This window comes from Typopeltis vanoorti, chromosome 14, assembly GCF_054136105.1.
Source record: "Typopeltis vanoorti isolate ZY-2024b chromosome 14, IOZ_Tvanoo_1.0, whole genome shotgun sequence".
NCBI lineage: Eukaryota > Metazoa > Arthropoda > Arachnida > Uropygi > Thelyphonidae > Typopeltis > Typopeltis vanoorti.
Genome location: NC_143562.1, coordinates 13,225,029 through 13,249,408, shown reverse-complemented (window position 1 = coordinate 13,249,408; position 24,380 = coordinate 13,225,029). Strand labels below are relative to the sequence as shown.

The window sequence follows — 24,380 nt, the reverse complement described above, 5'->3', positions numbered from 1 at the left end:
CTCACTCCAAAGCTATTCAGATGCAACCCATCATGACTGTATTATTCCATTCTTCCATCAAATACATGCCATACCAAACTGTACTCCCTTCTTCTCACACGTCTGCTAGCATACTATTCATGATTTTGGCTCTCTGTCTCAACTAATTGTCATACCTCGGAAAGGTACTACATTGTTTTCTTTCACTCTTCTCGATAACCTCCTGATATTTGCCCTCACAGGCTCCTTATGTCCACTTAGATAATTTCTCCTCACAACTACCTCTAATTCTCTTGATTATTTGATGCCAGGAGGATAGGAAAAAGACCCACACCAAGATAAGTGGGTTAATGCACTTAATAATGCCCGAAAAAAGATTTTACAGTATTGAAAAATCCTGAATTATACAATTACAGATTTATACTATTTCAAGTACAAAAAATTAAATCTAAGCTTCTTATGATATGTTTCTAAGAATATATCACAACTTGTAATCAATTTAGGTAATCAAGGTCAGTAAAACTGTTATTAATGTACAGAGAAAGTGATTAATTAAAAGTATTTTTTAATATGATGAGAATAATAAATTAAATAACAGTGAAGGGTTTGACATGTTTTATATATGGAGTAAAATATGTATCTTGTTAATTGTTTATCATAATCTGGTATGACAGAGCATTTTAAACGGTATCTGCCTTCTTCACGATATATTATCACAGAGGTAACATTAAACTTTGTATTTCTGTTAATGTTTACTTTTGCTACTTACCTTTGTAGTGGTAAATAAGTCAACATTTGTTTCTCCCTAGAAATGAAAAACAAGATAGTAAACAAATTATTAAAACTGACTTAGTTTATTAGACCAAAAGAAAAAAATAATGCATTTAAGGATATATTACGTGCATGAATACAAACACAGAACTATACCTTAACTCCTTTGTCACCCTTATCACCCTAAAAGAAAAAGCAAAAATATTAGACACATCATAAATTCAATAAAAATGAAATAATGTTTAAAACAATAAGGAAAGTTATTGTGCAAAAGTCAATAAATTTTATGGGATTTATAATAGTATAACCACATCAGTTTATTTCAATTTAGCTTTCTATTAACATAATATATTAGATTACATAATGTTATCATATATATATATATATATATATCATATCACATCCATGGATTAGATATAGCAAATGCAACATTAGAAAAGAGCCACAAATAAGAAATGAAAAAAAATTAGAAACATAAAAATACAAGCACATACAATTTATACCTGTTTTACTACTTTATACTTTCCTCATAGAACATCTGTAAAAACTTCATTTTATTATCTTAAGAGTGATATTGCAAAAGTAATGCCTCCATTGTCATAGCACTGTACTCAAAAAGACATATGCCAGTAAAATGAACAAAAACAAAAGCACAAGTTTTCAAAGCTGCTACTTTATTTTCATACACTTTCTGAACATAATCTTCCTTCCTTTCAACATATTTTCTCCACCACATAACAAGTTTTTCAAAGTTGTCATAGCAAAACCTTTCAGGTTGTTTTCAGAACCATTTTCTCATCTCTTCAATATGTTCACCATTTTCAAAATAATATTTGTCTTTGATTTAGGAAATAACTGGAAGTCCATTGAAGCCAGGTCTAGGCTATAGTGAGGATGTTCCACAACTTCATTTACTTCAACAGCAATCGAAGAGATTGTATTTGAAGTTGAGGAACAGCCTGGACTTGCAACATCAGACTTTGGGCTATTTCTTATATTTAAGATAATATCAAGAGTATCCATTTTGAAAGCGATGAATAGGTCAAAACAGATGAGAAAATTATTCCAAAAAAAACAACTTGAAGAGTTTTTAGAGATAGCAGCTTGTTATGCAGCAGAGAAAATGTATTTAAAAAAAAGGAGATTATGTTGAGAAATAGTGTATGAAAATAAAGTAAAAACTCATACTGTTAAGAGGAAAACTCGGGAATGGGTGGTTATGAACATAATGTAGTATAGGAAGCAGCAAGATTCTGTTGAGGGTAGGTCATGTATCAGTAATTTACTCACTTTTTATAATAAATTGACAATTGAGTTGGATAAAGGGAATGGCTACACATGACACTGCTGGATTTTGCAAAGGCATTTGACAGGGCTCTATGTTGTAATACAACTCCATTACACAGACTGAGGCAAATGAATATGAATGTGAAGCTGGCGATGTGGATAAGCAGGTAGCTAATGGATATCAGAGAGAAGTTTATGAAAGGGTAGAGTCCAGGAGAAAGCATGTGAGTAGCAGTGTGCAACATGGCTTTCAACTCAGGTCACTACTGTTTAATTTGTACATTAATGATATAAGAAATGATCTAAACGAAAATATTGAGCCGTTTGCTGATGATACGAAAATGGGCAGAGCAACAGACTATGCAAGATGATTTCAATAGACTGGGATTATGGGGAAAGGAGAATTATTATTACGGGAAACTCCAAGGAGTCCTTAGACTCATCGAGGGAAGCCCTAAACTATGTCAAGAACTATCCAACATTTGTGCAGTATCTATCATGCTTTGCTTTGAACTCATTCATAGACATGGCACCCACTACAGACTCTGGCAACTTATTCCACTCATTCACCGCTCTCCAAGCAAAAAACCCTTGCTAACTACACTCTTACTCAGTTTTCATAGATGGCCCCTAGTTCTCTCACTGACACACCTGTTCTGAAAAGTTTCCTCTGAATTAATCTTGTAAAAACCCCTCAGTAATTTGTATCTCTCAATCATATCACCTTTTCCACCTATCAACCAATTTCTGTAATGCAGAAATCTTCAACCTTTTCTCATAAAGTTCATCATTCTATAGACCTGCTACCACCTTAGTCATTAACCTCTGGATCCACTCCACCCCCTCCTCATCACCAAGAAACCCTGGTGCCCAGATCTGTGCACAGTAGTCAAGATGGGTTCTTATCAAGGCTCGATATAGGGGAACAATAACCTGCTTGTCTCTACTCGTCAAAGTATTCTTCTGTAACCAAGTGATCATCTGATGAACTGTTTTAGCCACTTTTGCTATGTGTCCCCTAAACTTTAACTCCCTATCCACTAACGCTCCCAAGTCTCTGGTTTCATCAATATCCTGGAGTACAGTTCCACCAATGTGGTATACAGCCGGTAATCTTTTCACCCCAAAATGCATAACCTTACACTTTGCCACATTAAACTGACATCCATTCTCCTTTACCCAGTCTGCCAATCTATTCAAATCATCCTGCAAATTTTGACATCATTTGTATTAACTATTGCTCTACCCAATTTTGAATCATTGGCAAATAACTGAACAGTTCCTCTCATATCCTTTCCTATTTAATTAATGAACAAATTAAACACTAACAGTCCAAAAAACAGATCCCTGTGGCACTCTATTAGTCACAGGCCTTCTTTTGGACTCTACTCCTGAATGAACTACTCTCTGATATATCTCCATCAACCACCCTCCTATCCATCTCACCAACTCTGTATCCATCCCCATGTGCTGCAGTTGACTGATTAGAATTCCACGTGGTATCCTGTCAAAAGCCTTTGCAAAGTCCAGCAGTATCAGTGTAAACTCCATTACCTTTATCCAACTCAGCTGCCACTGCATTATAAAACATGAGAAAGTTACTGAGGCATGACCTACCTTTCACAAAACCATGCTGCCTCCCCATACAGTATCCCATTTCTATCTATCCATTCCTGTATTTTGCTCTTGACCAACTTCTCCAATACTTGGACAACAACTCCTGATATGCTGATCAGTTGGTAATTTGCAACATCTGTCTTGGAGCCTCCTTTATGCAATGGAACTATTTTCTTCTCTTTCCATCCCCCTCGGGACTAACCCTGAGCTGAGACTTAGATTAAACAATATGGTCAAGGGCACTGACAATTCCCTCACCACTTTACATAAAATGGCTCTAACAGTTTAATGTAATAAAGTGTATGTAAATAAAAATAGGAAAAAAATTATAAAATGAATAAAAAAATAAACAAAAAGTCCTTATCCCACTCATAGTAATGTACATAGGCTTATAACCTTTTGTGAGTAGGAATCACATTAAAAAAATACACAAATTAAACACTAGAAGAAGGTTTGGAAGAACAAAAACAAAATGAGAATATAACAAGAATTTGTTTTGTTTGGGACACAATCCCATTTAACTGGACCAATCAGTAACTCTACTACATGAAGTGTTAGAAAAATTACATAGTCTTGCTACGATGTTATTTTATCAATAAAAGCAACAGATTGTATAATAGTGTTTCTTTCCATATACCTGTGTCCTTTGAAATGGTTGTCCCCATACCATTTTTCCCAATGAATATAATCCCAACTCTTCAAGAAACATAAATTCCTTTCTCTCTGTAATCACTTGCATCCACCATCATGTTACAGGTGTTGGTAATTCTCATGTGTTGCATTGATATTGCAAAAATAAAATAAAATAAATTTTTTTTAAAAAATGGACACGAGTATCTGAATTTTTGAAAATATATTATAAATATAGTTAAGGAAACACTACAGTTTCAAGAAAGAAAAAAAATGTGGAAGTTTTCTCTACCATTCCATTTGTGCAGGACTTGGTGTCAATTTATTAATTTTCCACAAACAAAAAACATTGTTTACAAGAAAAAAGCAAAGAAACAATCCTTGAAAAATTACATGTCATCAGAAAGCAATAGATGGCCAAAATTAAAGGAAAGGGGAGGCAAAGTTTGCAGTTGAAGAAAATACAATTTTCTTCTAGAAATTCAAATTACAAAATTATATCTCAGCAAAACTCCATTCAGCAACATATCATGCAGCACTATTATTATTAGTTACAGCATCTCCACAGGTTCTGAAGACTCATTGCAAGAGACCCAAATCAACCATCATACACACAAATCCTATCATACCTCTCCTTGAATCCATTCATTGTCAGGGAACTCACAACCAATTCTAGCAATCCATTCCACTCACTCACAACTCTCCATGCAAAAAATCTGATCCGCACACCCCTACTAACCGCACTCTTACACAACTTCCACAGATGGCCCCTAGTTCTCTCACTATTTGACTAGTTGTCATATATTGAAAAATTTCACTTGCATCAATTTTATAAAACCCTTTAATATCTTAAAAATTTCTATCATGTCCCTTATTTTCTGCTTATCAACTAAACTTTATAACCCACAAACCTTCAACCTATCCTCGTAACGAGTATTCCACAGACCTGTCTGTGTTTCACTATCTTGGTCACTTGTCTCTGAATCTTTTCAACCACCTCCTGGTCTCCAAGAAACCCAAGTAACCAAATCTGTGAGGTAGTCAAGATGTGGCGAAACATAGCCTTATAAAGAGGGATAATAACTTCCTTATCTTTACCTGTTAGTGTGCTTTCCAACATCCAAGTAATTCATTGAGCTATTTTACGAACTTTTGCAATATACCCTCTGAACTTTAACTCTTTGTCCACCATTATTTTAAAGTCCCTAGCCTCGTCAATTTCCTGCAAACCAATACTATCAATATGATACCCCATATGCAACCTTTTCAACCCAAAGTGCATAACCTTACATTTTGCAACATTAAATTGACAATCATTATTCCTTGCCCACAATGCCAATTTATTTAAATCATCCTGCAGGATACATTACCTTTATCAACTATTGCTCTCCTCAGTTTTGCATTATCAGCAAACAACAGAATATCCCCTCTTAAATCTTTCACTATGTCATTGATATAAAATTAAAGAGTAGTGCCCTAGTACCAAACCCTGAGGTACCACTAGTCACCTCATTCTCTTAGACTTCATTCCACCATATACTACTCTCTAGTGTCTGTCTGTCAGACATCCCCCTATCCATGCTACTAGCCTCATATCCATCCCATCCTCTCCATTTTTTGTAATAGTTTTCTATGTGGTATTCTGTCAAATGCCTTGGCAAAGTCAAGCAGTATCATGGTATAACCATTACCTTTATCCAATTGTGCTGTCACTTTATTATAAAATGTGAATAAGTTACTGAGACAGGACCTACCCTTTACAAAGCCATGCTTCTCACTATAGAGTATCCACCCACTGTTGTATTTTACTTTTCACCAACTTTTCCAATACTTGAACAACCATCCCAATATATTAATTGGTCTGTAGTTTGCTACCTCTGTTTTGGAGCCACCTTTATGCAAAGGTGGCTCTATACATCATATCCTTGGTTGTTTGAACAGCATTATGGTTTCTGTTATCAACAAACAGAAAACTACAACAACAGTGACAGGAATATGTCACTATTAGTGTATTAAGGTTTAAATGCTGGGAGGACATCATGTTGGAGGTTTAATGAAGTATTAACAGTACTGAGAAAGGATTAAAAATTATTTTAATTCTTCCAGTATTTCATCTCAGTCGCTGAGACATCTTCAAGGAGTACAAACTAACACTTGTGACACATACACAAAAAGACAATACAGTACTAAGTAAAACATGTGAATATAACACTAAAGTCCTACTGGGTGATGTGCCCTATATGGGCATTTGTAGAAGCCTTGGTTGTAAATTGGGATTCCTGAGAATTAATTTTTCTCAAATTTTGGGAAGTTTCTTGCATCCATATTTATTTAAATTCGATTGACTTCTGAGGACAGCTGCAGATTCCAAAAACAGTCTTTCTTTTCTGAATTTACTGTGATAGAGCATAGCTTTTTGTTTTTTTTCCACAGAATCCTATGTGTAAAGACTAGACTGATTGAATTCTGAATACAATCATATAATGGATAGTATTCACATCTTTTCCTGTTGACTATTTTATTTATCTTCGTATGATTATATATAAAACTTCCACAATCCTTCCACAAAGTAGCAATATGTAACAAGAATTATCAGTTTTCTTTTCTGTGAAACACAAAAAAAAATTTTTTTTGAACAACAGCCAATGTGTATCACTATTGATTCCTGGTGAACCCAGATAACTCCGTTACTTACTGTCATGTGATGGCAACTTCCAGCAGGATATACATTAGCTAAAGTTCTTCATACAAAAAGTAGCTCTAGGAAAATAAGGCTTTTCTGTTCCAGAACTTGTTCAATTGTCTGATTAGAAGTCCTATTTATTAGGATATGTTGACCAAGCAATCAGTTGCACTGATCCACTCATTTTGCTACCCACAGTTAAGAGAGAGAGTTTATCTTCATATGTAGTATTCCTGCAAAATTCTCGTGTCATCATTGGGAATATACAAAAATGAAATGCTATGCTTCTGAAATCTATAGGAGATGCTATCCCAGTATTAAGTGTGAATGTTCCTAAAAAAATTGGTCACATTGGTCAACTGGATTCAGGATTGGCTGTCCGATAGGTATCAGAGAGTTGTGTATGGTGGAGCAATATCAAAGAGGCAAAAAATTACAAGTGGGGTTCCACAGGGGTCAGTACTGGGACCTATATTGTTTACCCTTTATATCAATGACATTGTCCATGGATTGCAAGGGGATATTCGGTTGTTTGCGGATGATGGAAGCTGGGAAGGATTATCAGTAATAGTGCAGATGTGGTAGCTCTGCAAGAGGATTTGAATGAGCGAGATAGATGGGCAAAATGGGGGTATCAGTTTAATGCAGCAAAATGTAAGGTCTTGAGGTTTGGGACACATCGATATGATGCTGCATACTCTATGGGAGGAGTTAAATTAGAGGAAGTAGGAGAGACAAGAGATCTGGGTTTGATGATTGATAGAAACCTGAAATTTAGGGGACATATTACAAAGGTAGTGAAGGTAACACAGAGGATTGCTGCTATAATGAGAAGGACACTGACCTGCAGAGATAAAATGGTTATCATTCCATTGTATAAGACAGTCTCTGATCTTATACAATGTTCTTAGATCTGGTCTAAGAACATTGTATAAGACTATTGTTCTTAGATCTGGTCCCCAGATCTAAGAACAATATTGAAGGGGATAAATTAACTGTGGAAAGGGTACAAAGGCGGATAACAAAGATGGTATCAGGACTGTACAATGTTAGTTATGAGGATCGGCTGAGGGAATGTGGACCGCATAGTTTGGTGGATAGAAGAAGAAGAGGTGATATGATTGAGACTTTTAAACTGTCGAGAGGTGGTTACAGGGTTGACACTGAGGAGTTCTTTCGCTTGGTTGAACAGCAGGAAGGAGTGATGACAGGAGGCCATCCCTGGAAGTTACGAAAGGAAACTGTGAGCAAGAGGGTGAGGAGTGGTTTCTTTGCGTGGAGGGTGGTTGAACCATGGAATGCATTGCCTGATGGAGTGGTGAGAGCGAAAACGGTCAATGCATTTAAGGAGTGGTATGATAGACTTTGTGTTTCCTAGGAGGGACTTCCCTCGATGAGTCTTGACAGACTTTGTGTTTCCTAGGATGGACCTCCCTCGATGAGTCTTGACAGACTTGTGTTTCTTAGAAAGAACCTCCTACGATGAGTCTTTTGACTCCATGGAGGCCTGAATAATAATAATAAATGCATCATCATCTATTATGTAAACTAATTAGCAATCATTATTAAAAGAACATTTTGAAATGGTAATATAAATCAAATGAATAAAAAAAAATGTGATTACAATGTACTTATGAGTATCAATTTATGTTTTGTTGAGGAAGTTTAATTTATCTGAAAACAAAATGTACATTATATATACATAATCTCAAGAAATGGATTTAAGTTATTATTCAATTTATTTTTTTTTCCAGAGTCCTAATACAGTCTTAGCTATTTGCCTCTGCATTCTCCAATGTTTCCTTATCACACTAGTCATCTATAGCTAGGTGATCAGATCTGTCCAGAGAAATTCAAATGATGCCTAGCAGTAAATTTTTAGGTAACCCTTACAACATTTACAATATGGCTGCTGAATTTCAGCTCCCTATCCACCAAGATCCCCAGATCCCATACCTCTTCCACTTCCTGAAGCAAAGCTCCTTCACTCTGGCCAACTGCATAACTTTACATTTAGAAACATTGAAATGACATCCTTATTTTTCAGCCTGAAACACCAGCCTATTCAAATCATCCCATAACAATAACATTAGAACTTTGTGACATTGCTCTTCCTAATTTAGCATCATCTGCAAACAATTGAATATCTCCTTACACACTGTGAACTATATCATTGATACATAAATTAAACAACAGTGGTTCCAAAATAGAACCCTATGGTACCCCACTTGTCACCTTACTTTTTTGAGAACTGCACCTTCATATACAACTTGTTGGCTACTATCAGTCAACCATCCCTGTAATCAAGCTAACAAATGACTATCCATTCCCATCCTGCTCAATTTTAATAGGAGTTTATCATGAAGTACTCGATCAAATGCTTTATTAAAATCTAGATAAATCATGGTATAGGCATCTCCTCTGTCCAATACACTCATCATCCTACTATAAAATGTAATTAAGTCACTAATGCATGCTATAACAAAACAACGCTGCTCTCTCTCTCTCTCTCAAAAGATTTCCATTCTCTTCAATCCAGGTTTGTATTCTGTCTCTAACCAGCCTCTCTAACACCTTCAGCACTACATCTGATATATATATATATATATATATATATATATATATATATATACTGGCCCATAGTATGATACTGCAGAGCATGAATGTTCCTAAAAAAGATGCTCCATCATGCACTAGAACTATTTTTCCCTCTTCTGATTGTTCCTGTTGCCAGACTTCTGTTAAGCAACCAAGGGCATTGCCAGCTCTTTTGCACATTCCTGTAGTATATATGGTGATATCCAATCCAAACCCACAGTCTTATTAGCATCAAGGTTATTTAATATTCTAAATACTTCCCATTCTTGAACTGTCAATCTTCTGTCCTCTTTCCACTCTTAACTCCCCTCCCCCTATATGAAATATGCTATCAAAAGAACATTTCCACTATATCTTCAGCAACTAAAGTCAGCCTTACATATCCATCCCTACTGCTAGCAACTACCAGCTTAATTACTGCTTCAGCCAATCTCTTTTCATATGTCAATTTCTTTTTCCTTATTACACTCATCATCTTCCTAGCCTGCACCTTATATTTCTCATGCTGTTGAGGGTATATCTCTTTCATAATGTCTTTCTCAGAAGCTCCTGCAAATAGAATATGAAAATAAGAGAGGGATTTCTCTACTATGTATTCCAGGTAACACATAAGCATATACTGCAAAAGTTGGTAAAATAGCTCAGAGCAGGGGTTGGTGGGCCAAATGCGGCCCAAACATGCATTTTTGGTGGCCCATAAAAGGTTGACCATACTTACATGGCACATGTCCCATAGTTTTAATTATTTAAATAATACATTTTATAATATGAATAATAAATTAAAAATAATTTTATGCCTATACTTCGTGATATCTCCCGTGCAACTTGAAAATACTATTATTATTGAAGATTTACAAATATTTTGAGGCAGTCTGGTGCGAAATAGTGACCAACGCAACCAAATATACAGTTGGATGCTGCTATAGGCCAGGGAGTACAGGGGGAGATATTGAATTCATGCATCAGCAACTTAGTGCAATGAGTGAAGGCTTAGTGATTATTATGGGGGATTTTAATTATGGTGATATCAATTGGAAGGAGGAAATATCACGTAGCAAAAAGGAAATGGAGTTCATACATCTGCTACGAGATAATTACTTGAAACAGCACGTAACTGAAGGGACACGTGGTGTGAGAGTGTTGGACCTGGTTATTGGTTCAGAGGTTATATGCATAAGTAAGGTGACCTCGTTACCTCCAGTTGGTGAAAGCGATCATGTGGTATTGACTTGGGAGGTTGCAAAATCTGTGGATTTTTCTATTAAGAAGGGGTATGTACGAAACTACAGGTTAGGCAATTATAACAAGCTTCGGAGTGAGCTTGCAGCCATCCCATGGCAGAACATATTGCAAGGGAAAGATGTTAGCAGTGCTTGGGATAAAATCAGTGGGTATCTGAGGAAAGCAATATCAGATTGTGTCCCCATGGTCAGGAGGTCAAACAAGGCAGGCATTAGATGGATGAGCAGTAGTATCAAGCTTGAACTACAAAAAAAGAAAATGTTATGGAGAATTTACAAGGAGAAGGGCGATCAGGACACCCATGAGCAGTACAAGGCTCAAGCTAGGAAGGTTACCAGCATAGTAAGAAAAGCTAAATCAGATTATGAGAAGACCTTAGCCAAAGAGATCAAGGGTAATCCCAAAGAGTTCTTCCGCTATGTGGCAAGTAAGAGGAAGAATGACTTCGGAAGGATAACCTTAGTGGGTGCTGATGGTATTGAGGTGACAAAATCAGATGTAATAGTCGAGTTACTGAGTGATCACTTCTCAAAAGTCTATCACCCAAGTGAAAATATCTCTATACCTATAGCAATACCTAATGTGAGAATTGAAGCTAAAGAATCAGAGGTATTAAATATATTGCGAAACTTAAATGCAAACACTGCGGTAGGCTTAGATGGAATATCAGCTCGGGTGTTGCGTGAATGTGCAAATGAATTGTCAACCCCTCTTACCTGGATATTTAATTTAAGTTTGAACTCTGGTATGGTCCCTAGGGAGTGGAAGTTAGGCAAAGTGGTTCCTTTGCATAAGGGTGGCTCTAAAACTGCAGTATTGAATTACAGACCAATCACCATCTCAGTAGTGGTAAAAGTATTGGAAAAGTTGGTTAAAGACAAAATTCAAGAATGGGTGGATCAGGATATGATACTCTATAGAGGCCAACATGGTTTTGTTAAAGGTAGATCCTGCCTTAGCAATCTATTAACTATCCATAATAGAATAACATCAGAGTTGGACAAAGGAACTGGCTACACAGTGGTACTTCTGGATTTTGCTAAGGCTTTTGACAGGATACCCCATAGAACACTGTTACGCAAATTGGAGCAGATGGGAATGGATATTAAATTGGTGATATGGATAGGAGAATGGCTCAGGGAGAGATACCATAAGGTGGTGTATGGAGGAGCCGAGTCCAGAATGAGGCAGGTGACCAGTGGTGTGCCTCAGGGCTCTGTACTTGGGCCAATGTTGTTTAATTTGTATATAAATGATATAGGAAACGGCTTAAAGCGAGATATTCAGTTGTTTGCTGATGATGCAAAGTTGTGTAGTGCAATAAAAAATCAAGCTGATGTTGAAAGTTTGCAGGAGGATTTAAATAAGCTGGTAAAATGGGCAAAAGAAAATGGATGTCGGTTCAATGTGGAAAAGTGTAAAGTCTTGCATTTTGGGATTAAAAGATTACCAGCTGTGTACTACATAGATGGAAAGGTACTCCAAGAGATTGATGAGGCTAGGGACTTAGGGGTATTGGTAGATAAGGAGATGAAGTTCAGAGGACACATTGCTAAGGTGTCCAAGATTGCACATAGGATTACTTGGTTGTTGAGGAACACACTGACATCCAGAGATAAAGAGGTTATTATTCCCCTTTATAAAGCATTGATACTTCCACATTTGGATTACTGTGCTCAGGTCTGGTCACCTGGATTCCTTGGAGATGAGGAGACTGTGGAGAGGGTTCAGAGAAGAGTGACCAAGTTGGTGAGTGATATAAAAAATGCTCCCTACATTGATAGATTGAGAGCTTGTGGATTGCAGAGATTGGCTGATAGGCGAAGAAGAGGGGATATGATAGAAACATTCAAATTACTAAAAGGTTTTTATAGGATTGATGCAGGGGAAATGTTTCAGCTGTGTGATAGTGAATCAAGAACAAGAGGTCATCTCTGGAAATTAAAGAAGAGAGTGGTTAACAAAGGTGTCAGAACAAGGTTTTTTGCCTGGAGGGTGGTGAATGAGTGGAATTCATTGCCTGACTTTGTTGTGAGCTCTTCATCTGTAAATGAATTCAAGAAGAGATATGACAGATATTGTTTTGCTAGTTTGGGTCTCCCGCGATGAGTCTACTGACTCCATGGAGATACCCGTAATAATAATAATAATAATAATAATAATAAAAAGAGGCTGAGAAAACTGGTGGAAGAGAAACTTGAAGAACAAGCTGAGGTCAGGTCAAACAGAGATTATCAGCATCAGATTTTCATTTTACAACAAATAGTTCAGAAATCCTGAGAATATAACAAGGATCTGTAATTAAATTTTGCAAATTTGGTAAAAACTTATGACATGGCAAATCCATCCAGAACACTACTAATATTTGGCATAAATTGAACCTTAAAAAAAGAACAATACATACTCTATTTTTAAGTTGTAAGTGACCTGTTATAATTGAAAGAGGTACAAGAAGATGGTTTCATGTTAAATCAGGTGTGAGAAAGGAGTTCCCACTACCTCTGCTGTTATTCATCATTTACATGGATCACAGTATGAAAGAAAATAGCAAGCAATAAGTGTGATATCAAAATTTGAGGTGTTAATCTTAGCTCTTTATGCATAAAATGTTATACTCTTTAAATAAATGCAGTACATGCTTGTAGAATATGCTAACTAAATTAAATGACTGCTGTAACAAATGTGACATGAAAATCAGCATTAAAAGTCCAAAACTATGAAAACAGGCAGGAACACAGAAAACTTCAACTGCATTCTCAATGGAGAACCTATAAAACAAGTGAAATATTTGTATTATTTAAGCATGATTTTTAGTGCAGACTGCCAAATTAAATATGGAAATGAATAACAAAATAAGCAAAGGTGGTATGATGGGAAACCAGCTGAATAAATGTGTATAGCAAAAGAGAGAAATTAGAAACACTAAACTAACAGCATAAAAGACAGTGGTCAAACCGATTTTAACTTACTGATGATCTGAGTGTTTGGTTAGAAATAAAGCATTTGATCAAAGACTGGAAACAACAGATGTACAAGTTCTGAAAAATAGAAAAATGAAAACAGATGACATCAACGGAAGAATCACTAATAAAAAACAAAGTCATTAGGAAGAAACTTAACATTGTTAGCATTCAAGAATGCATGAGCAAAGATAATAAAAAGTGGTATGGTCACTTAACAAAAAAAAACAAAAAATAACAAAACAAACTTGCTATTTGTTAAGTGAAGGAAGGTGAATAAGTATTCCATGAGAAGTTTTCCTGGAATTTGTCATTTTAGTTTTCTAAGCATTTTTCATGAATAAATATTTTATAGTGGAAATATTCTGAGGAGAATAATATTCATGAATATGTCGAAAAGCTCAGATCCAGAACGCATAATAACATCTGTGTATCGTTAATTTTCACACATCAAAACCTTTCAACATTTGAGAAAAGGAGTACCGCTGTTTATGACCAGTCATAAAAATTGTCTGCAAGTGGATTATAACAATGGGCGGCATATCCTCTGTTTTCAAAACTGAAGGAAATGACATCTGTGTAGCAAATGTTAGTGACCAAGCAGCATATTTTTAAACATGAAAATATTCATGAATTATCATTGCTTTTCACACATCGAAATCTTTCAACAATCGGGAAAGACAATACCACTGTTTATGACCGACATTAAAAATTACCTGCAAGCCGATTACAACGAGCGGTGCATCCTCTGTTCTCAAAACTGAAATAAATAATAACATCTGTGTTGCAAATGTTAGTGACCAATCAGCAAGGAAGTTTAACAAAAATTTTTCCACTAAAATTGAATATCAAGGTAGTCTGTATCCGGTTCTCAAATCTAGTAATACTGAATACTTTCTTCGCAAGTTCGTATTGTAGGGTGAAAGTTTCGAAACCGTAGTGCCATGATTTTTTAAAAGTAATAGGCCTGCAGATTTAAATTTTAATATGAATAATAGACAAGAGAACTTGTTTAATTTTGGTATTAAGAAATCTCTTATTGAAGGTGTTTGTGATGTAACAGATAGTGAGTCATCCACCATCAGCCTACAAAGCGATCTCCAGGATGTACAAAAGGAGGGGAAAACTACCAGCACACAAGAGAAAAAGTCTGCAGTCACTCGTAAGTACTTATAATAATATTATGAATTTTTGGTGATCAGAATGGTATATGTCAATGAAAATCAGCACAAATTAATTTAATGATGTTTATGTTTAATTTATGTTTAATTAATTAATAATCAATTACTAATTAATAATAAAAAATCAGCTAAATTAACAATTAATTATTGATTAATACATTACAAAATAACCAAGGTGTTCCGTGGAAATTTCAGGATTTGTGAAGCATTCCATCATCGCCATCATCATTTGATAGCAAGATGGCAGGAAAATGCAGAGGAAAACAAGAGCTAGGTGGATTGATGCAGTCTGAAGTTCCTTGAAGAGAGAAATATAAGATTTGACAATACTGAAGTTCTGATAAGGGATAGACTTGTCAGCACCCTCAATATGTCAAATCCAATCCTGACCAATTTCGAGAACCAAGATCCTAACAAGGATTTTTGTTTTTCTGCAAGAAAAAAAAAAAAGTGAGAGAGAGAGAGAGATTTTCTGATTTATTTGACTGCTATTTGGTTTCTTCTGAATGATATTTGTTTTCTTCAGGAGGAACATCCAAAGAATTGCTCATTCAAACTCTCTACATAATTCCCTCCAGTAATGCATTCCACCATTTTCCATGTAAAAAATGTAATCAACATTTCTTGTTCATCACGATGTTACATAATTTCCAGACAGAGATTAATTCTTTCCCTATCTATCAACTGTGTGAATACCCTTCACCAACTTAAACACCCTATCATACCAATTCTCTCTTCCTAGCAACAAATTTGGCAATTTACATTCTTTCAACTTATCCTAATAATCAACTTTCCAGAGTGCCGATATCTCATCTCCAGACTTTCTTATTTTCTTTTTATGCATAGTGGTTTAGGTTCATTACGGTTTACACAATCAACCAATAACTCCGTTTATACTTGACATTCTGAATACACTATATGCTTTTTTTATATATATAATGTCCACATCCTTAATGATCATATATTGGCATATTAATGCACCAAGTTAAACACTAGAATACTAGCATAAAATCTTTTTTTTGATTATAATATCTTTGTTTAAAACAGCAATTAGGAAAAATGATAAATTTTGACAATTTGATTATTCTTGAAGATAATTCATCAGATTGCATCTTAAGAGATTTTTTTCTAGAGAAAACTACTTACTGGATCACCCTTTGGTCCATCAATGCCAATAGCACCCTGGGAAAAAAGTATAAGAAAATCAAAAGACATTATTTCACTACACTAAACTAATGACAAATATTTATTATGTGTATTTTATATTTAAATTATAAATGCATTATTTATATGATGTACTGCAGTGGAGATCAAAAATAAAAAGAACTATTCACTGAAATGAAGGATCATGAAAGAAAGATAAGTCATCCAGGATCGTGGTGTGTGTGTGTGTGTGTGTGTTTTCAAATTCTGAGACTTTCAAATGCATGCAGGGTTGCTTAAGACTCAGTGCTAGATCAGAAGAGGCCCTCAACTTTTTAACTTTTTTTACTACTTGTATATGGGAAACGTGATTTCTGTATTAACTGCACTTTGGTATTTTTCTTGGATCTAGCCCCCATTGATAAGACCTCAATTAAGGTCAATCAACCTGAGTTGTAGCCCTTCCATGATGTATAGAATTATCACATCTCAAAGGATGTGTGCTTTGCATTATGGAATACTGCTCGCATTCACTTCTTTACTGGCATTACAACAATGTGAAGTAGGATATTCTATATAGCATCTCTGATTCATTCTCTTCGTTGGATTATTGTTTTCAGATTATGTTAACATTTGCAATAAATTAATCATTGAAATGATTCTTATATGTGTATGGAAAAGGGAAAAATTCAGTCCCCTTACCAGTTTAAATGTTCATCTCAGACTATACAAGTGAAGAAACAAACATATCACAATTCTGTTTCATCAAAATCTCCATAATCCTTCTCTATCTATAAGAATAATTTAAGTGATACATTTATATCACCAATACAAATTGAAAACTAATTTTAAAAGAGCTAAAGGCAGGAATCTTGCAAATAGTTAACATATCTGCTCTCCAACCAACACAAGCTGTGGGTTTGAATTCAACCTTGAGCATGGATGCATGTGATCATCTTCAGGTGGCAGAGGAATTTCATTACCCAGTTCAGACCACTGACCTTCTAATTGGAGGCCTGAAGTGACTTGAAATATATGGTCTCTACAGCAGGGTTCTAGACCAGATTAAAAAAAAAAAAAAACATGAATAAAAACAGAAAAATATATATAGATAAATTAATAAAATATATAAAAAAAAAATTCTTGGCTCACCCACAATACTAATGTACTCTACGTTTACAACCTTTCATGGCTGAGAGTCACATAAAAACAAATAAATAAATAAATACGGCAGTCATGTGCCTTGCCATGGTGCTTTCTGGTGCCTTGCCATGGTTCCAACTTTTGTTCAACTTTGCTTCTATCTGGTTTTCACTTGGATGGCTTGATTGCATTGTTTCCCAGAAAAAATTCATCTCCTAACTTCTTACCTCTCAAATTATAATACAGATGCTCCTTTCCTTCACGCTTACATGATGATCAGAATACATCATGAAAATTATGGAAACAACTACTGCATTAGAGCAAAACTTTAGTTTAATTGATGTTTTGACATTCACATTAAGGTCGTCATCTGGAGTATACACATATAAACAAAGAAACAAGCTGCACTACAATCTACATGGTATGCTAAAGTTACTGATCACTGATCAAAGTTACTGATCGATAGTTTTAATGATCAACCATTAAAACTACTGGCCTGACCTCTGGTGAAAAAAAAAACTTAAGCATACCACGTAGATTATAGTGCAGCTTGTTTCTTTGTATATATGTATATACTCCAGACCTTAATGTGAAGGTCGAAACGTCAAGTGTTTATTTTGGTTTATATTAAACTAAAGTTTTAGTCTAATGCAGTACTTGTTTCCATAATTTTCATGATATATAACACAGATGGTCGGTCTCAGTAAATGTTCTTCCTATCATCACCATTCCAAACCAATGCACAACATTCAATGCCTCCTTCGACTATTCACCAGCAAAGAGATCATAATAATCTTGACCAAACTGAATATCACATCTAATCTCAATGACATTTTTGTGTTCAGGACCAGTGGTATCTGGTTAGTTCTGAAGATTTTTATTCTACAGTTGACTACAGTTTCATGCCATCTTTTTATCACCCTCTCCTATTTCACTTTCTCCTAGGACACATGATGACTAATGCTATGAGGCCAGTATATTATGTCTGTTAAATGCATGTATACATCTAGCGGGTTTGTGTGATTTTCAGGATGAAAGTCTGAGCAGGAAGGAAAAGCACTTAAATTCAATACATTCATTCAGGTTTCATACTCAAGGTCATTCTGTTTGAAGGGTAAATGTTCACAATCCACATGATTCCTCTATAAAGACACTCTGCAGGTTAGAAATTTGTTCATATTCCAGATATTCCTGAGAAGTTCTACAAATCTATACTATCCAATTTCTTCCCTATTGCTCTTCTACAATTCTTTAATTAAAGTGATGGAGATATCCATTAATAACCAAATTCTACCTGAAAACCTCTCAATTAATTTCAATTCTGTAATTGGGTTGCAAGCTTTCTGCCTGGTTGCACACTGTGTAATGGCAGATAGTTCTTCATCAAAATTATTATTATGGGTATCTCCATGGAGTCAGTAGATTCATCACGGGAGACCCAAACTATCAAAACAATATCTATCATACCTCTTCTTGAATTCATTTACAGATGAAGAATTCACAACTGAGCCAGGCAATGCATTCCACTCATTCACCACCCTCCAAGCAAAAAATCTAGTTCTCACACCCTTGTTAACCACACTTTTCCTTAATTTCCAGGGATGAGCTCTTGTTCTTCCATCACTATCACAGCTGAAATATTTCCTCTGCAATCTTATAAAAACCTTTTAGTAATTTAAATGTTTCTATCATATCCCCTCTTCTCTGCCTATCAACCAACCAATCCACAAGAATCACTCTCCTCTGAACCCTCTCCACAACCTCCTCATCTCCAAGGAATCCAGGTGACCAGACTTGAGCACAGTAATCCAAATGTGGAAGTATCAACACCTTACAAAGAGGAATAATAACCTCTTTATCTCTGCATGTTAGCGGTGGTGTAGCTAGAGCGTTTGCTGCCTGGGGCGGTCCCTGAGTTTGCCACCCTCTCAAAAATATACACATCAAAAATATACAAAAAGTCAAAACGACATATACGGAAATAAGTTAAAATACTATGTTTATTTTTTAAGTAAAACTTTAATTCCAACATTTTAAAATGTTTTTTTTTCTGTTAGCAAAATCGTCAATGAAATTGGCGAAGTCTATTTCATAGTAATGTAGGTAATTTTAAATCAATTTTAATTTAGAAAAACTCCTCTCACAAATAACAACACTTACAGCAATTGTGAGGAAAATTTGCAGTAGTACTACAATATTTGGAACTGAGTTCTCAAGACTGTATTTTAGAATTAAGTAAAAAGTTCAAAAAGGTTCAAAGTGCCTCCCAGGGCAGACCACCCTCTCTGCCCCCACCTCCAGCTATTATGCCCCTGCATGTTAGTGTGTTCTTCATTAACCAATAATCCTATGTGCAATCTTGGACACCTTAGCAATGTACCCGCTGAACTTCATCTCCCTATTCACCAACACCCTAAAGTCCCTAGCCTCATCAATCTCTTTGAGTACTGTTCCATCAGCATGGTACATAGCTGGTAATCTTTTAATCCCAAAATGCATAACTTTACACTTTTCCACATTGAACAGACATCCATTACCTTTTGCCCATTTTGCCAGCTTATTTAAATCATCCTGCAAACTCTTAACATCAGCTTGATTTTTGATTGCGCTACCCAACTTTGCATCATCAGCAAACAACTGAATATCTCCCTTCAAGCCATTTCCTATATCATTTATGTACAAATTAAGCAATAATGGCCCAAGCACAGAGCCCTGAGGCACACCACTGGTCACTTGCCTCATCCTAGACTCTGCCCATACACCACTTTCTGGTATCTCTCCCTGAGCCATTCTCTTATCCATATCACCAGTTTAGTATCCATCCCCATCAGCTCTAATTTGCACAACAGTATTATTCCATGGGGTATCCTGTCAAAAGCCTTAGCAAAATCCAGAAGTATCACTGTGTAGCCATTTCCCTTGTCCAACTCAGATGTCATTCTATTATAAAAAGTTAATAAATTGCTAAGGCAGGATAGACCTTTAACAAAATCATGTTGGCCCCTATAGAGTATCATATTCTGATCCACCCATTCTTGAATTCTGGCCTTAACCAACTTTTCCAATACTTTTACCACCACTCCCGAGATGGTGATTGGTCTGTAATTAACTATTTCAGTCTTAGAGCCACCTTTATGCAAAGGAACCACTCTGCCTTCCTTCCACTAACTAGGGACCATACCAGAGTTCAAACTTAAGTTAAATAACCAAGTAAGAGTATGACAATTCCTTTGCACATTCACGCAACACCCGAGCTGATATTCCATCTAAACTACAGCAGTGTTTGCATTTAAATTCTGCAATATACTAAGTACCTCTGATTTATTAACTTCAATTCTCACATTAGTTATTGCTATAGAGATATCCTCACTTGGGTGATAGACTTTTGAAAAGTGATCACTCAGTAACTCTACTATTACATCTGAATTGATCATCTCAATACCATCAGCACCCACTATGATTATCCTTCCAAAGTCATTCTTCCTTTTACTTGTCATATAGCGAAAGAACTCTTTCGGATTACCCTTGATCTCCTTGCTAAGGTCTTCTCATAATCAGATTTAGCTTTCCTTACTATGCTGGTAATCTTCCTAGCTTGAGCCTTGTACTGCTCATGAGTGTACTTGATCACCTTTCTCCTTGTAAATTCTTCATAATATTTTTTTTTGCAGATCAAGCCTGATACTACTACTCATCCATCTAATGTCTACCTTGTTTGTCTTCCTAACCATGGGAATATGTTCTGATATTGTCTTCCTCAGGTACCTGCTGACTATATCCCATGCACTGCTAACATCTTTCCCCTGCAATATGTTCTGCCATGGGATGGCTGTAAGCTCACTCCGAAGTTTATTATAATTACCTAACCTGTAGTTCCGTATATACCCCTTCTTAAGAGAGAAATCCACAAATTTTGCACCCTCCCAAGTCAATACCGCACGATCGCTCTCACCAATTCAAGGTAACAAGGACACCTTACTTATGTATGTGTCCTCTGAACCTATGACCAAATCCAACACTCTCACACCACAAATCCCTTCAGTTATGTGCTGTTTCAAGTAATTATCTCTTAGGTGTATGAATTCCATTTCCTTTTTGCCACATGATATTTCCTCCTCCTAGTGATATCACCATAATTAAAATCTCCCATAATAATCACTAACCCTGCACTCATTGCACTAATTTGCTGATGCATTAATTCGATATCAACCCCGGCCTATAGCAGCAACCAACTTATATTTGGTTGCATTGACCACTATTTCACACCAGACATCCTCAAATGAATTATCATTCACATGTCTATCCTCTTGATATACTACTTTCTTTGGCTGCAACTCATCAGCTATCATCAACAGTACTCCTCCCCCCATTATATGTTCTCTATCCTTCCTGAAAATACTGTACTCATCACATTCAATTCCAGTAACCACATCTTCTGCTGACAACCAAGTTTCACTAATGCCTACAACTTTTGGTGGAAATTGAACCAACTAATGCCAAAAATTCTTCCCTCTTATTTCGAATGCTTCTTGCATTAGTATACAAAAATTGCAGATTCCTTTTAGTTCTTGTACCAGCTTTAGAACTAATATACATTCTACTAATTTCAGTAGTCCCATGCCGATTGTTATCCACTCTATTCTTCAAATTATTCTGCGAAAAAAGATCAACAAATATACATTCACTGCACAAGTTTCTCCCTCTTACACTCAACCTTTTCAATTTTAGTTTCCTGTCCAATTACTTCAACTTGTTCAGAAAACAGTAACTTCCTCAAATGCTTATGACCTTCCATGTTCAGATGCAACCCATCTCTTGCATACAGCTGTTTTTTGCCTTCAAACACACTCCAGACATCAACAAATTACAGACCTCTTTTTTTGCACATTCTTGCAATCATATCATTCATTATCATCGCTTGTCTACTTAACTCATAATTGTCAAAACGAGGCAGCACACACACTATCCTCCCTTTGACACTTTTCTTCTTCACGATATCTAACAATATTCTTAAATTTTTTGCTACCCGATTAATACTACCACTCAGGTCATTTGTACCCACCATGACTATAATCTTTTCTGCATCATGCCCTTTAAAAAATTACCAACTAATGCTGGAGTCTCATGAGGCTTTGTTCATTAACCTACTGTTCCTTCAGTGTGTGTGTGTGTGTGTGTGTGTGTGTGTATATGTATATAATATATATCAATGATGTAATCCAGTTGACTGCAAACCTGAACTACAATTCAGATTTGTAGTCAACTGGACAACACACACATCCCTTTCTCATTAGACAAACTTTGCACAACACAATTCACCAAAACCACTATAATACATACTTCTGTAACCTAAATGTTATCTACAAATTATTCTTCTGTGGAGTTCTGACAACCTTGTTATAGTAATTGCAAAAGTGAATTCTGAATTTGCAAGCAATCAATTTTCTCTCAACAATGAACTATTTTCTTCCAGTCTAACTTTAACACATTTAAAAGAAGAACATCTTTAACACATGAATCTGCAAACAAAATGAAATTTCTATTCTCTGGATAACTCTAACCCCCAAATTTTTATTGGTATAAACATAAACAGGTACTGCATCCATAGCATCCAAGAAAGTGCTACTTTACCAATGAACAACTATTAACTCTGTATAAATACAAATCTGTCTAATTATTATTATTATTATTATTATTATTCAGGCCTCCATGGAGTCAAAAGACTCATTGTCGGAGGTCTGTCAAGATTCATCGAGGGGAGGTCCTCCCTAAGAAACACAAAGTCTATCATACCACTCCTTAAACTCATTGACCGTTCTCACTCTCACCACTCCATCAGGCAATGCATTCCACGGTTCAACCACCCTCCATGCAAAGAAACCACTCCTCACCCTCTTGCTCACAGTTTCCTTTTGTAACTTCCAGGGATAGCCTCTTGTCATCACTCCTTCCCACTGTTCAACCCAAGCAAAAGAACTCCCCAGTGTCAGCCCTGTAACCACCTCTCGACAGTTTAAAAGTCTCAATCATATCACCTCTCCTTCTTCTATCCACCAAACTATGCAGTCCACATTCCCTCAGCCGATCCTCATAACTATCCTTGTACAGTCCTGAAACCATCTTTGTCATCCGTCTTTGTATCCTTTCCACAGCTAATTTATCCCCTTCAAATCCTGGGGACCAGATCTAAGAACAATAGTCTAAGTATGGTCTGATCAGAGACTTATACAACGGAATGATAACCCTTTTATCTCTGCAACTCAGTGTCCTTCTCATAATTGCAGCAATCCTCTGTGTTACCTTCACCACCTTTGCAATATGTCCCCTAAATTTCAGGTTTCTATCAATCATCAACCCCAGATCTTTTGTCTCCCCTACTTAGTCCAATATAACTCCTCCCATAGAAAATGTTTCCCAAACCTCAAGACCTTACATTTTGCTGCATTAAACTGGCATCCCTTTCATTTGCCCATCTATCTAGCTTATTCAAATCCTCTTGCAGGGCTACCACATCTGCACTATTACTAATAATCCTTCCCAGCTTCGCATCATCCGCAAACAACTGAATATCCCCTTGCAATCCACTGGCAATGTCATTGATATAAAGATTAAATAATATAGGTCCTAGTACTGAGCCCTGTGGGACCACACTTGTAACCCTCTGCCTCCTTGAAACTGCTCCACTATACACAACTCTCTGATACCTATCAGACAGCCAATCCTGAACCCAGTTGACCAATCTGACATCTAGACCCATGTGCTGCAACTTAAATATCAGCTTATCATGTGGCGCCCTGTCAAATGCCTTTGCTAAGTCTAAGAAAATTGCAGTATGTGCCTTTCCCTCATCTAATGTTCTTGTAACTTTATTATAAAAGGCTAGCATATTGCTAAAACAAGAGCACCCCTTCATAAATCCATGTTGACTCTCACAGATAACATTACCCTCATCTGCCCAATGCTGTATACGGCCCCTCACTACTTTCTCCAAGATCTTAACAACTAATTATTCAATCGTGTTCTCATAATTGGGATGGTGCCCGTAAAATGCATAAATCCTTGACTCAGAATGTTAAAAAAAAAGCAATTAGGTGTGTTAATGACCACGCTCCACTCATGTATTTACGAAAGATCACCAAAAGGAAA

General features: G+C 36.1%; 1 protein-coding gene across 10 annotated transcripts in view; it reads right to left on the bottom strand.

Annotated features, from left to right (window-relative positions):
* LOC150099238 (uncharacterized) overlaps nt 1-24,380 on the bottom strand; it is an 825,097-nt gene that overhangs the window by 608,742 nt on the left and 191,975 nt on the right. For all 10 annotated transcript variants that reach the window (XM_090403353.1, XM_090403348.1, XM_090403355.1 and 7 more), the window contains exons 5-7: nt 16,095-16,130; nt 907-933; nt 749-784 (exon numbers count right to left, since the gene is read on the bottom strand). In XM_090403353.1, the coding sequence (XP_090259479.1) occupies nt 749-784; nt 907-933; nt 16,095-16,130 (99 nt within the window). The remainder of the gene's footprint in view (nt 1-748; nt 785-906; nt 934-16,094; nt 16,131-24,380) is intronic.